General features: G+C 40.4%; 1 protein-coding gene across 42 annotated transcripts in view; it reads right to left on the bottom strand.

Moving 5' to 3' along the window:
- The window catches only part of nrxn3a (neurexin 3a), a 2,216,268-nt gene that overhangs the window by 1,633,878 nt on the left and 565,038 nt on the right, over positions 1-17,352 (bottom strand). For 29 of the 42 annotated variants that reach the window (XR_012098174.1, XR_012098175.1, XR_012098176.1 and 26 more), the window contains 3 exons: positions 16,553-16,854; positions 15,081-15,104; positions 13,567-13,728 (listed from right to left, as the gene is read on the bottom strand). Coding sequence is in view for 36 of the 42 variants with exons in the window: in XM_073039307.1 (XP_072895408.1) it covers positions 13,567-13,728; positions 15,081-15,104; positions 16,553-16,854 (488 nt within the window). In the remaining 6 variants the exon portion in view is untranslated. The remainder of the gene's footprint in view (positions 1-13,566; positions 13,729-15,080; positions 15,105-16,552; positions 16,855-17,352) is intronic. The other 13 variants (XR_012098178.1, XM_073039313.1, XM_073039324.1 and 10 more) reach the window with 1 other exon arrangement.

Genomic DNA, 17,352 nt, shown 5'->3' with positions numbered 1-17,352 from the left:
CTCTCCTACTGTTCTCTACTTTGAAAACCCATGCCACTGACCTACCTCAAAGATAGAGATTTAAAGATTCGCTTTATTTGTCACAGGTACATCAAAAACACAAAGTGATATGCACTGTTTACATCAAACCAAATCGGCGAGGATTGTTCTGAGCTGCCCACAAGTGTTGCCGTGCTTCCAAGTGCCAACGTAGCATGCCCACATCTATCTAATCCTAACTCGTACACCCTTGGAATGTTGGAGGAAACTAGAGCACCCGGATGAAACCCACACAGTCACAGAGAGAACGTGAAAGCAGCCTTACAGACAGCAGCAGTAATTAAACCCCGGTCTCAGTGTAAAACATTGCACTAAACGCTTTGCTGCAACTCCTCTACAAATTCCTTGACAATTTTGCTGTTTCACAGAGGTAAATCATCATACACCATTAAAGCAAGCTGATTTATTGGCACTTCCTTTACCCAATGTTCTCCTCTTCATTTTACTATGCGTAGTCTTCTTTTGTTCCCCCCCCCCCCCCGCCCCGCCGCATTTCACCTGCCTTTCATAGTCATAATTTCAGCACCATTTCATTGGTAATGAGAACTGAGCAAAAAGTTTACAGGAAGATTTTGATACAAAGGATTTTGCCATCATTTTTTCCCTGAATTTATTGACATGTTCATATCTAGTTTGCTGTAAATATAAGACAAAAGGATGGGGTTAGATGGAGAACTGAAATGGCACTCTTGAGCAGAATCTCAGACACAGATCTCTTGGGTAGTGTGCAATATTTTTCTAAAACATGGGAATTCAATATACAAAGAATTGCATGAAATATTTTGCAAAGAGCCAAGCCATTCAGTCTATCTGATCTATTATGAACTCCAGTAGTCTCCACCCATTGAACCACCCTCCTCTTGGGCTTTCAGCATAGCTTTCTATTCCCTTCTTCCTCAAGCATTGTTTTTACTCATGTTTTCAAAGTTCTAAGATAGTTTTTGTAAACGTTTTCCATGATAGTCAGTTCCACATTTGACACATTGAGGAGAGAAGTTTTCTTTTATTTTTCTGTTGGAATTTCCAGTGTACAAATATTTTTAAGAACATCTGCCTTACTTTTACATACTTATTTGCAAAAATGTAGACACTACTGGAAATGCCAACAATTAATTTGGGGTGAAGGACCTGCACTGTGTGGTAATCTTCTGTGTTCTGTGACCTATTGTCCATCCCGAATTGCCTCAGCACTAGGAGTCACTAAAAGTCAAGCACATTGATGGGCCTGGAGTTCCATAAAAATTTGACTAGTAAAGGCAATAAATTTGATTTGCCAAAGAACATTTATGAACAAGGTTCATATATAATACAACCAGAATCATGATCAATTTTATTATCACTGCCTTACATGACGTGGAAATTTATGAGTAGTTATGCAGTCACCTTTGGAGACGCTAGGTTTAGATTCCAGATTTATTTCATCATTCAAGTTTAAATTCCTCAAGATCAGAACATGGGTCTGTGGGGCAATGGTCCAGTATGTTTGCTGTTGAAAGAGGTTTTTTCAAGAGAGTAGTATAATTTGTCACGTGTACTGTACAGTGAAGTGTATTGTTTGTGTTGAGGATGGGCTGAGCAGCCCACAAGTGTCACCATGCTACTGGAACCAACATAGCATGCCCACAACTTACCAACCCTAAATTATACGTCTTTGCAACGTGAGAGGAAACTGGAGCACCCAGAGGCAACCCACATGGTCATGGGGAGAACATACAGACAGCCGTGGAGATTGAACTCCAATCTCTGCAAGTCCGCTGGTGTAATCAAGGTCCAATGTCTGCATGTCTTGAGTCTGAATCCAAGACTGTTGTAGGCTGGAGGCCAAAGAAGATGGATTATTTTGGGATTGGAGGACTGTGTATCTGCGCAGGTGGGAGGGAGGAATGGGGCTGGTTTTGCTCTTGTTGTATTGTTATTTGTTGTGTTCTGAGCATTGTGGGCAGACTATGCTGACATCGAAATGTGTGGCAACACCTGTGGGCTGCCTCTAGCACTCCGTCAGGTGTGTAGATTGTTGATGCAAATGATGCCTTTCACTGTATGTTTGGATTTACATATGATAAATGGATCCATGGTGTACAAAGACTGTTGTAAATCTAGTCAAGAAGAAAAGTTTACAAGAGGTTCAAAAAACTAGGTAATGATAGAGATCTTGAAGATTATAAGACTAGCAGGAAGGAATTTAAGAATGAAATTAGGAGAGCCAGAAGGGGCCATGAGAAGGCCTTGGCAGACAGGATTCAGGAAAACCCCAAGGCATTTGTCAAGTATGTGAAGAGCAAGAGGATAAAATGTAAGAGAATAGGACCAATCAAATGTGACAGTAGAAAAGTGTCTATGGAACCAGATGAGATAGCAGAAGTACTAAATGAATACTTTGCTTCAGTATTCATTATGGAAAAGGATCTTGGCAATTGTAGGGATGACTTACAGTGGATTGAAAAGCTTGAGCATGTAGATATTAAGAAAGAGGATGTGCTGGAGCTTTTGGAAAGCATCAAGTTGGATAAGTCACCAGGACCAGACGAGATGTACCCTAGGCTACTGTGGGAGGCAAGAGAGGAGATTGATGATGCAAAGATCATCGCCAGAGGCTCAGCAATGGGGACAGGACAGGTTCTGGAGGATTGTAGGTTTGCAGATGTTTTTTCCTTATTCAAGAAAGGGAGTACGCATAGCCCAGAAAATTATAGACCAGTGAGTATTACATCAGTGGTCAGTAAATTGATGGAAAAGATCACAAGAGGGAGAATTTATGAACATTTGGAGACATAATATGCATAGGAATACTCAGCATGGCTTTGTCAAGGCAGGTCATGCCTTACGAGCCTGATTGAATTTTTTGAGGTTGTGACTAAACACATTGATGAAGGTAGAGCAGTAGATGTAGTGTACATGGATTTCAGCAAGGCTTTTGATAAGGTACCCCATGCAAGGCTTATTGAGAAAGTAAGGGGACATGGGATCCAAGGGAACATTGCTTTGTGGATCCAGAACTGGCTTGCCCACAGAAGGCAAAGAGTGGTTGTAGATGGGTCATATTCTGCATGGAGGTCGGTGACCAGTGGTGTGCCTCAGGGATCTGTTCTGGGACCCCTTCTCTTCGTGATTTTTATAAATGACCTGGATGAGGAAGTGGAGGGATGGGTTAGTAAATTTGCTGATGACACAAATGTTGGAGGTGTTGTGGATAGTGTGGAGGGCTGTCACAGGTTACAGTGGGACATCGATAGGATGCAAAACTAGGCTGAGAAGTGGCAGATGGAGTTCAACCCAGGTCAGTGTAAAGTGGTCCATTTTGGTAGGTTAAATATGATGGCAGAATATAGTATTAGTGGTAAGACTCTTGGCAGTGTGGAGGATCAGGTGGATCTTGGGGTCCAAGGCCATAGGACACTCAAAGCTGCTGCGCAGGTTGACTCTGTGGTTAAGAAGTCATACGGTGCATTGACCTTCATCAATCGTGGAATTGAATTTAGGAGCTGAGAGGTAATGTGGCAGCTATATAGGACCCTGGTCAGACCCCACTTGGAGTACTGTGCTCAGTTCTGGTCGCCTCACTACAGGGAGGATGTGGAAACCATAGAAAGGGTGCAGAGGAGATTTACAAGGATGTTGCCTGGATTGGAGGGCATACCTTATGAGAATAGGTTGAGTGAACTCAGCCTTTTCTCCTTGGAGATACGGAGGATGAGAGGTGACCTGATAGAGATGTACAAGATGATGAGAGACATTGATCGTGTGGATAGTCAGAGGCTTTTTCCCAGGGCTGAAATGGTTGCCACAAGAGGACACAGGTTTAAGTTGCTTGAAAGCAGGTACAGAGGAGATGTCAGTGGTAAGTTTCTTTATGTAGAGAGTGGTGAGTGCATGGAATATGCTGCTGACAATGGTGGTGGAGGCAGATATGATAGGGTCTTTTAAGAGACTCCTGGATAGGTCCATGGAGCTTAGAAAAATAGAGGGCTATGGGTAACCCTAGATAATTTCTAAAGTAAGGACATGTTTGACACAGCTTTGTGGGCTGAAGGGCCAGTATTGTGCTGTAGACTTTCTATAACAGGGAGTTTAAATTATCCTGCACATCACAGACACCAGCCTACCTACCAACAAGGACATATATTCAGAAAGGTGTCGGAAGAAGGCCAGCAATATCACAAAGAAAGCCACCCACCCTGCTCATCGACTGGTTGTCCTATTCCCCTCAGAGAAGAGGCTATGTAGCATCCATTCCAAGACCACCAAAGACATTTCACTTCAGCTATCAAGCTGAACAATGCCTCCACACATTCACCTATCCCCCATCCCACCACCACTACTTTATTATTTCCCGTCAGACTCACCTTCTGTACAGATACTCCTGTACCTAGCATCACTTTACGTACATACAATCAGCCTATGGAAATAAGCTAAACTTACGTATCTGTAGTTTTGTGTTTTTATTGTGTTGTTTATGCTTATTGCGTTTCTTATGCTGCATCGGATCCAGAGTAACAATCACTTTCTTCCCCTTTGCCCTTATGTACGATGAAAGACAATGAACATTCTGGAATCTTGAATCTTAAATAAATAAACTGGAATCCTGATCTTACAACCAACACTGTAAATTGTTGTGCTAACCACTGAACTACTGTGGCCTTCTTAGTTTGGTAAATGTATTTATTTATTGAGATACAGTGCAGAACAGGCCCTTCCTACTGTTCAAGCTGTGCACCCAGCAACTCCCAATGTAATCCCACCCTAATCATGGGACAATTCACAATGACCAATTAACATACCAAATGGTATGTCTTTAGACTGTGGGACGAACCGGAGCACCTCAGGAAACCCATGTGGTCATGGGGAGAATGTACAAATTCCTTTCAGACAGCAGTGGGAACCACACATTACGTGTAAGCCTGGTATTTTCTGCAAAACATACCTCTAAAGTGCTCTACCTCCCTCAATACCATAACAGATCAGGAACATTACAAGGTAAAAGGCAGGCGGGAGGAGGAAAGATTCAGCAGCAAGCTGACCATGGCAAGTTTTGATAAATGAAGACACAACAGTTTTTAGGATTTTATGTCAATGACATCAGCCATCATGTGGAAATCCACCTTGCAAGCGTGAATAATTAAATTCACAGAGGCGTTCCAGTCATAAATTACTATCTTTCTCAAACATGACTCATGCTACTCAAAAATCTCTCGACTCTTTCTATCATATTCTCTCCATCAGCTGTCATTTTACATTATATAAATTTCCTTCAGATTTACATGAAATGGCAAAAGAAAAAAAAAATCATCTATGATAACCGGCAGTTTCAACCACGAGCAATTTTGCAAGCAAATTGCAAAGTGAGCCACAAATTTCTCTCAGTGCCCTCTCTGTCACCATCTGTTTCACAGCAGAAACTCTCAGACACCAATCATCTTAAATATTCCAGTGCATACATATCCCATGCATATTCTGTGGAAATATCAAGTAATAACATAACGCAGAAGGGAAAAAAATAAGCAGTGTGATCTTTCCATTGCTGGAAAGAATGAACCTTTCAGCCACCCATCCCTGTTTAGAAAATTGAAACAATAAGATATTTATCTGTTCAAGTCAGTTCTGCCATTCATCATGACATAAAAGATAGGAGCAGGCAGAGTCCACCCAGACCCTTATACTTGCTTCAGCCATTCTAATCTGCATTCACTAGCCATTTTATTAGTTGCCTCCTCTACCTAATAAAGTGGGCACCATGTGTATGCCTGTGGTTTTCAGCTGCTGTAGCTCATCTACTTTAAGGTTTGACGAATTGTGCATTCAGAGATGCTCTTCTGCACTATTCTAATGCAATGCACACAAAATGCTGGAGGAACTCAGCAGGTCAGGCACAAACGAACACGCTGTCGATTTTTCGGGATGAGCCCCCTCTTCCTGAAGGAGGGTCTCGGCCTGAAATGTCGACTGTTTTCTCATTTCCATTGATACTACCTGACCTGCTGAGCTCCTCCAGCATTTTGTGCTTATTGTTTTGGATTTCTAGCATCTGCAGAATTTCTCATGTTACTGTTGTAACGAGTGGTTATTCAAGTTACTGTTGCCTTCCTGTCAGCTTGAACCAGTCTGGCCATTCTCCTCTGACCTCTCCCATTAACATGCATTTTTGCACACAGAACTGCCACTCTGCAGATTTTTTTTTTTGCTTTTCTCACCATTTTCTCTAAGCCCTAAAGAGTGTTGTGTGTGAAAGTCGTAAGAGATAAGCAGTTTCAGAAATACTCAACTCACCCACCCCATCTGACACCAGCAATAATTTTACAGTCAAAGTCATTTAGATAACATTTTCTCCCCGTTCTGAAGTTTAGTCTGAACATCAACTGAAACTCTTGTCCATGTCTGCATGCTTTTATGCAATGAGTTGCTGCCACATGATTGGTTGACTGGATATTGGCATTAACAAGTAGGTGTAGGGATGTTCCTATTAAAGTGACTACTGAGTGCAAGTTGCAACTGTCCTACCAATCTTGTGGTCATTAACTTCTTTACAATCCAAAAGGAAACGGTCTTGGCTGGAATGTCAACTGTTTATTCCCCTCCATTGAATGAAAATGTCTACAAAAACGGGTGGATACAGGTCAGTCCATCACATACAAGTCCCTCCCCATCACTGAGCTCATTTCCATGAAGCACTGCACAAGAAAGCAGCATCCATCATCAAGAACGCAGCATCCATCATCAAGAACCTTCACCATCCAGGCCATGCTCTCTTCTCACTACCACCATTGGGGATGAGGTTCAGGAGTCTAAAGTCCTACACCACCACGCTCAGGAACAGTTATTACCCTACAGCTATCAGGTTCCTGAACTTTTGTGGCTAACATTACTCACTTCAACTCTGACTGCACAGCCTACAGACTCATTTTCAAGAACTCTGCAACTCAGCATTATGTGTTTACTTTGTTAAATAATTTGTACAATTTGCCTTTTGAATTTTGGGTGTTTCTTAATCTTTGGTATTCATAGTTTCTATTGTATTTCTTTATTTTCCTGTGAATGCCTGCAAAAAAAAATCTCAAGGCAGTATATGGTGATATACATGTACTTCGATCATAAATTTACACTGAACCTTAGATGCTGCCTGACTTCTTGAGTTCTTCAAGCATTTTGTGTGGGTGCTCACCATGTCACCACCTATCTGCATTTTCAACCAATCATCTATAATTGTTACCATCCCTAATCTGTCACCATCTGACAAATCATCCCCTCCCATCAACTTTCAATATTCAATGATTTGCTGGTTCACTTTTCCATCCTCATTAACACACTCTAATTCTCATCAGTTTCCCTAGAGCAACTGCAGGATATACAACGCTCACCCATTCATCTCTCCCTTTCTCATTACCTAGTTCCTTTCAGATGCAGCAGCGGTTCACTGGTAACTCAGTCAATGTAATATACTTGTAGATGCTCACAATGTGTCACATTGCAAAAGCAAACACAGACTGAGTGATTCCCTCGTAAAACTTATTTGTTCAACCTAGAGTTCAATGCTCAAAATAAATTTATTACCCAAAGTACATATACATCACCATATACAACCCTGAGATTCATTTTCCTGTGGGCATACTCAGCAAGTCTATGGAATGGTAACTATAACAGGGACAGAAACAGGTTTATTATCACTGGCATAGGTCATAAAATTCATTGTTTTGCAGCAGAAGTACATTGCAAGACATAAAAAATACAATAAGTTACAAAAACAAGTAGGTAGTACAGAAGAGGAATAATGAGATGGTATTCATGGACAGTTCAGAAATCTGATGGTAAGAGGAAGAAGCTGATGGTAGTAATGAGAAAAGGTCATAACCTGGATGGAGGAAATCCATCACTGATTAATCTGGTGACTGTGGGCTATGCCTGGACACTCACTGATGAGTGTACAGGCAATAGAGCACTGGGCTGATTGCAACAGACAAGTGTGACCAAAAGGCTTCAGTCAATGAAGACCAAGCAATTATTCCAGGGCCATTGAAAACTATTAAACACTGGTTTCTGTTTAAACAGTTGTTTTAGCATCAAATTTCATTTGCAGACTACTTCTGCCACCTTTTATACATTCAAAAGTTTCCTGAGTTCTGTCCAAGAAGTGCTGGTTCAACTTTTTTGATTACTATTGCAAACTTTAAATATCCCAATAAACAAAGAAAAGCATTTCTTTCTATCAATCATCACATAGGTTCCAGGAAAAACAAATGATTTGGAATTTAATATTTATAACTAAATAAATATTTAAAATTTGAGTAAATCCACTCTACAATTCAGCTAAGGTCTGCATATTCCCAGTGGTAGCTATTTCCTGATGTGGGGTTAATTAAACCTGCTGAATACAAGCTTCCTTGATGATGGTGATTTCAAGAGAAGGCCAGCAGGATGGATTATCTATCTGGCTCTTTGGGTTGAAGAGAAGTGAAGTACTGTTGAAAAGTCTTAGGTACATATAAAAGAAACTGTAAAGTGAAGACAATGTCAAAAATAATAAAATGAAATGCTTCTAACTCTGAAAAAAAATTAAGAGCAGTAAACAGTATAAAACTAAATCAAATCAATATTTGGTGTAACCACCCTTTACCTTTAAAACTATATCAATTTTCTTTGGTACATTCTTTTACAGTTTAATAAGAAAATCAACTGGTAGGTTGTTCCAAGTGTCTTGGAGAAGTTACCACAGTTCATCTGCAGACCTGGGCTGTCTTGCTTGCTTCTTGGATTAGTTGTCCTTCCAGTTTGATTCCTTCTATACCCATTTCTGTTTCAGTTAATCATTTTAATTCATTCAACTCATTATGTCATTGATCATTAGCACCTGTTTATTGTCTGTTTAATCATGCACTGGGCTACATACCTACAAAGTAATCTGTGTTTTTATTTGAAAAGTGGTCTATTACTTAATATGTTACTTTCTTAAACGAAATACAGAAATTTCTCTGTAACATTTAATTTTTTAGAAAATGAATGTACTGAAATCTAAAATTTTCTGTTTGCTGCTGGCAGAAGACATAACATAAACATCTAAAACAAAACTTATATTAAAATTCTTGTGTGCCCCAGACTTTTGCACAGTACTGTATTTTAAATTGCAACGTGTTTAGCATTGATTTTCTGACCAGTTAGATTAGTTGTTAGAGAAATGTACACCTGGTGTGTCCAATACGTTAGAACTCAGCAAGTCCAGCAGCACTGAGGAAGGAAATGAACAGGCAGCGCTTCAGGACGAGATCCTTCATCAGGATTCACGGAGAGAGTAATGCTATTACAGCGCCAGTGAACTACTGTCTGTAATGAATCTGCACATTCTCTTTGTGGCTGTCGGGTTGTGTCCAAGCGCTCTGGATTCCTCCCACATTCCAAAGATGTATGAGTGAGTAAGTTAATTGGTCATGCGTGTAATTTGGCAGCAAGGGCTCACTGGACCAGAATGGCCTGTTACCTCACTGCATCTCTTAAATCTGAAAATATATCTAAGTAACATTGATTGTTTATTCACTTTATCAACCCTTCCCCCCTCCCCCCTAACATATCCCTATAGAAAAAAAAAGAGAAGAAAAAAGAAAGAAAGAAAGAATGCCCGGCTATCGAAAGATCCCCACATGCTCCATGGAATTCATAATAGCTTTAATATGTATATTTATTTCTTTCCCCAGATAACCAATAATTTTATCTTCAGAGCACCTATATATTTAATCCTATTTTTTGTAAATAAGGGTGCCAAATTTTCAGAAATATTTCATATTTATCTCTTAAATTTTAAGTAATTTTTTCAAGTGGAATACAGCTAAAAATTTCATTCTTCCAACGATCTATACTTAAGTATAAATCCGATTTCCAAGTAACTGCAATAGCTTTTTTGGCTACTGCCAATGCAATTTTTATGAATTCTTTCTGATATTTATTCAATTTGGATTTCGATTTTATCCCTTCAATATCGCCTAGCAAAAATAATGTTGGATTATGTGGAAGTTGTATTCCAATAATTTGTTCCAGTAAAACTCTTACATTTGTCCAAAAAGGTTGAATTTTAAAACAGGACCAAGTAGAGTGTAAAAAAGTACCAATTTCTTGATTACATCGAAAACCTCCTGTACTTTTCATGTGTGTTGCACACAATTTCTGCCATCGGCGGAATCTCCAGTGTTTATGACGTAGTGTGACCAAATCTCTGCTATATTTTCCTGGTGAGTAAGACTCGCCACTGGGAGTACAAATCAGAAACATGCTCCTTGAGAATAAAGTAGCTTATTTTAAAGTTAATTCACTTTGTTTCAAATATTTCTATTCAGTTCAGTTTATTAGCATCAAAATGAGCCATCTCCTCTGAGGGCAGACTGAAATAATGCCACACAATTGTTGGTTGAATTTTTCTTTTGCCTGATTTGTCTAATCAGAGTTTTGTATGTATGTGCTGAGCTTACATTTATTGAAATGATCCCCCAAAAACCTATGGTTTAAATCATGCACCGTGACACACAATTCCCACTGAGCCTCTTGACAATAATCCACACTTGTTTTGTAAGGTTACAGTATTGCTTTGTTCTCATTGTCAAGTGGTAATGAGCAATTAATCCTTCTCAATAGGTGAGTCAACGAGTTCTTAGTGCAATCCACATATGAACCTTAAGCGCTCTTCTACGTTTCTTGACAATTTCACAATACTCAAAATCTAATCTCCCTCTCCAGAAGTACCAACACTGCAAGTCCCTATGATTTGTAATGCTCTAGTATTGGAAAAAGATTCAACAATAATTTTCAAAGATGAATTTAACAAGGAGATTGGTAGGTGTATGGAACACACTGCCAGGGGTGGTGGCAGAGACAGATACATTAGGGACATTTAAGAGACTCCGAGGCACATGGGTGAAAGGAAAGTGCAGGGCCATGGTCCGTTGTTGTTTGTCATCAATATCAACAATCTGGATTTGGTTAATCTGTAGTTAACTGGATCAGCAAATGTGTGATGACACCAGGATTAGGGGTGTAGTTGACAGTCAAAGCTTTCAATAGGATCTGGACCAGACGGGAAAATGGGCAGAAAAGCGGCAGATGGAATTTAATGCAGATAAGTGTGGGGCATTGCAATTTGGAAGGTTTCACTCACTTACACAGACGGTAGAGCACTAAAGAACAAAGGGATCTGGGAATATAGGTCCATTATTCATTCAAAGTGGCATCACAGGTAGATAGGTTTGTAAAAAAAACTTTTGGCACATTGGTCTTCAAAATCAAAAGTAGGAGTTGGGATGTTATGCTGAAGTTGTATAAGATGTTGGTGAGGCCTAGTTTTGAGTATAGTATGCAGCTCTAGTCACCAACCTACAGGAAAGATGTAAGTAAGACTGAAAGAGTGCAGAGAAAATCTACAAGGATATTTATTGTCAGGACTGCAGGACCCAAGTTATAAGGAAAGATTGAATAGGTTAGAACTTTTTTCTCTAGAACGTAGAAGATTGAGGGCAATTTTGATAAGAGGTACACAAAATTATGAAGCAGACTTTTTCCACCGAGGTTGGGTGAGACTAGGGTGAAAGGTGAAGTGATTAAAGGAAGCATGAGGGCAACCCTCTCCACGCAGAGGGTGGTGAGAGTGTGGAATGAACTTCCAGTGCAAATCGTGGATGCAATTTTGATTTTAAAGTTTAAGAGAAATTCGGATAGCTACATGGATGGGAGGAGTATGGAGGACTATGGTTTGGGTACAAGTCAATGGGAGTAGGCAGTTCAGCACAGACTAGATGGGCTGAAGAGCCTGTTTCTGTGCTGTAGTTTTCTATGTATCTATGACTCTGTGACTCAGTGGGGAGGGAAGGGTTAGATTGATTTTAGAACAGATTAAAATGTCTATACAAAATTTTGGGCTGAAGGGCCTTTACCATGCTGTACTGTTTTAGGTTCTAATACAGGAAAATATAGAGCAGACTCAATGGGCTGAATGGCCTAATTATATTCCTCTGTCTTATGATTGAAAAAGACAACCTGTAAAGTTGTGAGAAAAGTGAAAAAAAGCTCCAGGGTGATTGGAGAGTTCTTTCAATGTCCGGGCATAAGGTCAATGGGCTGAGTGGCCACTTTCTGTACTATTCGTTGCTATGAATCCAGAAGGGTCATTACTGTAATGTGCCTGTGGATGATCTTAAGATCTTGCAGCAATGTGGCACTGTTTTCAACAGCTGAGTGAAGCTGTAAAGCTAATGATGCATTACAATTCCTTGAATGGCATCAGCACCTCTGTCAACAAAAGCAATGGCAAACTTACCAGATGTCATATTCTGTAAGGTTGGGGGAAAAGCAGACCCATATGGCGAAGTGTCAGCTGATGTTTCTTCCCTCCCATGTCATGTCACTGCCCAGCATCAGCTCTTCACATCTGTCACAGAATTCCTCAGTTTTCCACAACCACCAACCAGTCCCCATTTTCATTAATTTCAAATGTTATCACCAGGCAGGATGTCAAAAACAGACTTTTTCATTGATATACAGAGCAGAATAGGCCCTTCGAGCCACGCTGCTCAGCAATCACTTAACTTAACCCTAGCCTAATCGCAGGATAATTTACAAGGACATATTAACCTACCAACCAGTGTGCCTTTGGACTGTGGGATGAAACCCGAGCACCCAGAGTAAACCCACGCGGTCACGGGAAGAACGTGCAAACTCCTTACAGAAAGCAGCCGGAAATGAACCTCTGCTGCCTGCACTGTGAAGCACGTGCTCACCACTATGCCACTGTGCCACCAGTAAGCGTGGCAGCAGAGCTCAGTGGTCGCAACCGTAAAGGTAAACCACGCAAGCTGAGGCATTGGAGGAGAAGTGCCCAGCCTGAATATGATGGGGTGAATGGCCACTTCTGCTGCTCTAGACTTCTATGATTCTTTGGCCTAATAGAAGCCTTTAAAATGATAAAGGAATTAACAGTTTATGTATAAAAAACACATTTTTTCGCATGAGGAGATATAACAGTGTCCAAATCCAGGTGGCATAAATATGACAACCGAAAAACCCAAAGGGGAGTAAGACTGAACATGGAGTTTGCTACCACATGGATTAATGTAAGCAAATAGCGCAGACGCATTCACAGGAAATCTAGATAAATATATGGACTAGCTTACCACGTGTGATTAAGCTCAGATGACATAAGTCTGCAGGGGCTTCTGGTGGGACACGAATCATATCTGATCTGGTCTTGTAGTGAACCGACTGGGCCCCCTATGCGTGGGGGGTCCTCTCTTTTGGACACAGGTTTTCGTGGGTGCGTTTTGCCTCAGCGGGCTCCCGCACCGTAAGTCGCCCAGCATGTACCACGACTAACGTGACATTCATCATTAATCATACTGGTCCATTGGCGTTCTTGCTCCATGCATCCATAATAGGAAATAGACACAGGCATAGACAACCAAGTGTTAGAGCACAGAAGGCCGTGTTTCTGCACCATAACCTCAATATAATGTACAAATATCAAAGTCATAACAATACAACAGGTGCAATTAACTGACTCTCTACCTCTCTGAGGCATCCCATGAAGTTGTTGCTGACAGGAGAGCCAGGCAGATCTGCTGTACTAGGACTTCCACCAACGTAGAAGAAGTCATCAGACCCCAGCATGGTGTAGTCTTCTTGGGTATAACCCGTCGTAGTGAGGATACCGTCCACTGAAATGGTGACCTATTCAAAGGATATAATGAAGAAAATGGCCAACAGTGACCTTTACACATTGTGCTATCTGGCACCTGCCTGAGTTTATTAATCTTTTCGTGTTTATCTCTGCTTTGCATTTTGATCCTAATCTTTGAGTGAATACTTGGAAGTCCCATTTTCTGGTCTGTATTTATACAGTCGATAAAGTTGTAGCAGAACTTTTTTTCATTAACTTTGCCCATGCTTGTAGGTTCTTGCTCCTTATCCATGATTTCCACTTGGATTGGTCCAAACTGTGTTATTATATCGTATAAGAACAGTGCAGAATAATCCAGGCAAGAAAATGGAACCATCTATCATTTTATGCCAATTTATTTCTTTTAAAAAAAACTTGAGTTGGAGAAATCAATCAGACAGTTTTTTTTTTGTAATTCTCTTCCCCGCTCTAAGTTTTACTTGAACACTAACAAGCATGCATTAGGAGAGAACTCTTACCGTCCACAGCATGAATGTGCATGACATGAGTCAAAAGCTCAACTATGAAAAAAGTCACCAACTTCATCACTGTGAGCAGCTGCATCACCTCGTTCTTAAAACAACTCAGAAAAAATAAAAATAAAGAGAAAAGAAACCAAAAAGAAAACCAAACCAAAGGAAAAACCATGCATGTGCCAAACTCGACACACTCATGCAAAAAACCAAAGCCATGGAACAAGGGTTGGGGGGGGGAGGTGGGTTGGGGGGGGAAGGAAGCTACAGTCGCACTGCTGTCACTAGCATGCAGATAAACACATGAGAAGGATAAGAGGGGTGGTGTGTATGCAGTGGAGAAAGGAAAGTCCAAGGGAAAAGGAGGAGGAAGAGGTTAACAATAGACATGTTAGTGGAAGTAGGTTAGAAGGCAGATGTTGGATGGAGGTTGTACTGGGGGTCTTCTTTTTTTTCCAGTAACACTGAAGTTTAATCTTGTTCATGCCATGCACTATGTACATAATGTAGCTGGCAGAGCCCATTCCTGGGGATAACTGAGCTCTGGTCAGTTAGCCCAGAGCCACTACCAAGAGACGCAGAGGCTCGCTCTTTAGGCTAAAGGCCCTATGATGGTCTGAACTAAGTGTGTGGCAACGAGAAAGAAAAAAAGGAAAAGAAAAACTGGCAAAAGAAACGAAACAAACTAGTTGTGGTAGGAGGAGGAAAGGAAACGGGAAAGAGAAAAAAGGTGACTGAAGTAAGCGGTGAGATACCAACCCCATTTCCTCATTGTAATGGTGTCTACACTGAACAAAAAAAAGGAAGGGTGGAGGAAGAGGGGAACACACGGCAAACCCAAAAAAAGAGACAATAAGAATGATATCTACCAGACAATGTAGTTTGTTTACCATAGCGTGTCCAATGCCTGAGTGCTTTGCGGAAAAGGGGAAGAAAGGAAATTAAAAATTGTGAACAGAACGATTGTTACTTAAAATAAAACATGATGATAATTCGGGTGTTAGTACATTAGTTGGTTAGGTAACGGTTAGTAAAATGACACATTCCATGAATGATTAGTGTTAGTTTCTTTTTAAAAGCGTGTCATTGACATATAGAGAAGATGCAACAAATTTACAGGACCAAAGCAGACCAAAAAACGAGTAAAATAGTTCTCAACAACTCTTTGTCATTAATTAATTTCTTTTCATCAAATTACACAGTGACCTCTATTTCTTTTTTTAAAAAAACAGTAAGCTTAGTTTTGTATGCCTCATCAAAAACATTAGCATTACCACAAACCAAACTTTATTAAATCCTGAAATTGATCCTAAAACTGGATTAGCTTATTAGCGCCTTCAATGTGTCATTGTCAATGTTCTTTCATTATCAACCTTGTTGGGACTTAATTTGGAAAATCTGATTTACATCAGGGCTATACTCTCAAAACATTGTCCTGGTTATATATAATCAAACTACAATTCCTCTTTCTAACTTAATCGAATCTTCCTAGAAATAAATAAACCAGTAGACCAATTTAATTACAACACAATATCCAAAAGTACTATTGGAGATACTCTAAGGCAAAAAGAGACAACACCCTCCATTTAACCATTGAGAAAAAACACAAGTACTGACTCTCGTTTAAAGTTCAACAGCAATACTGCCAGGCAGTAATAAGAAACAGGCTCGATTTCTTGAAGCTCTCTCGTAGAAGACATAATCAGTGTCACTAGTCCTGGGACCTTTACAGGGTGAGGTTATTATTAACAGAAGCATTCAGTCGTCCAAAACCATCAAGAAAAGTGATGGCCCCTGACAGAGATTTCTGCCTAAGGAAGCAAAGAATGAAGTAAAATGGGTCAACACAAGGGTAATTAGTGCTCCAGTCCGAGCTAAGAAAATCACTCACATATACAGACAAAGGAAAAGAATTGCAGCCAGCCGTGTAGAAAACATGAGTTTACAATCATTCCAGCATACAACGTTATTGCCCAAAAAACTAAGCCTTAGTTCATGAAAATGATTAAAACAACTAAAACCAATAAACAATAAGAAATGCATCACAAAATAAGGGAACAAGATTGAAAGCCTCAACAGAACCAAGGGAACCAGAAATTTAGGAAATAAAAGCCATCAAGCTTTCTGAAGATAGGACACCGAACAAACTAAACTGAGAATGAAGAAAAGTAAAAGAAAATGGGCTGTAAAATAAACCATTAGCAAAGTTTTTTTTCTCTGGAGGGAGGAGGAAAGGTAGGGGGAAAGGATACATAGATTGACCTGTGTCGTTTTACGTGAACATGACCACTTCACTTTATCTCTTCCCATCCTGCCTGTGTTTTTTTTTGTTTAGCAACTTAACACGCGGCTCCACCATTACCTGTCGCAGATTGCGTGTCACTTTGACATCGTGCCAGGCGTTGTCATTGAACTTCCCATTTACTGGTTCAACCAACGCCTCAAAAGCACCAGATCCCAGGTTAATGACTAGTGAAACTGCTCCGTCTTTCAGCGCTAGGTTTACATAGTCAGCTGACTTCCCTGTGTGCAGGATCAGCCCATTCCGCTGCCAGGTCCTGAAGGACAAGGTGATCTCATCGCTGCTGCTCTGGATGGGGTTCTGCGACAGGTCGTAACAGAAGTACTCCGATCCTCGGAATGTTGCAGAGTTGTCTTCCCTGGCTGCGTGGGTCATGGAAGAGAAAAGGAAAAAAAGAGAATGAATCTTATTTGGGAAGATCAGCATGCAGAAAATACCACAACCTTTACACAACAGGCATGATGCCAGAGCCAAAATTGGCACCTTCACTGCTAGTACTACACACTAAACACAAAGTTGTTCAGAAATAAAGGTAGAAAATAGTTATTGGCACCAAATAGCTACCACATTTTTGTTTATATTTTGTCTTCCTTCATCCCCAGCTCCTGTCGGGGAGAATTTCTGATTACTGGTAAAGAAAAAGATAACCACCAGAATCCAAAGCAACACACACAAATTGCTGGAGGAACTCAACAGGCAAGGCAGCATCTATGGAAAAGAGTAAACAGTTGACATTTCGGCCGGAAACCCTTCATCAGGACTAGAACCCACTACTTGTAAAGAAGTAGTTCATCACTTCGTAGTGGATTTCTCATCTTGTTTGTTGTGAGCAGTGAGCCTTCCCACATTTTGTACAGGGT

Source organism: Hemitrygon akajei, chromosome 3 (genome assembly GCF_048418815.1).
Source record: "Hemitrygon akajei chromosome 3, sHemAka1.3, whole genome shotgun sequence".
Classification (NCBI taxonomy): Eukaryota; Metazoa; Chordata; class Chondrichthyes; order Myliobatiformes; family Dasyatidae; genus Hemitrygon; species Hemitrygon akajei.
This window is presented reverse-complemented; position numbering and strand designations above follow the sequence as displayed.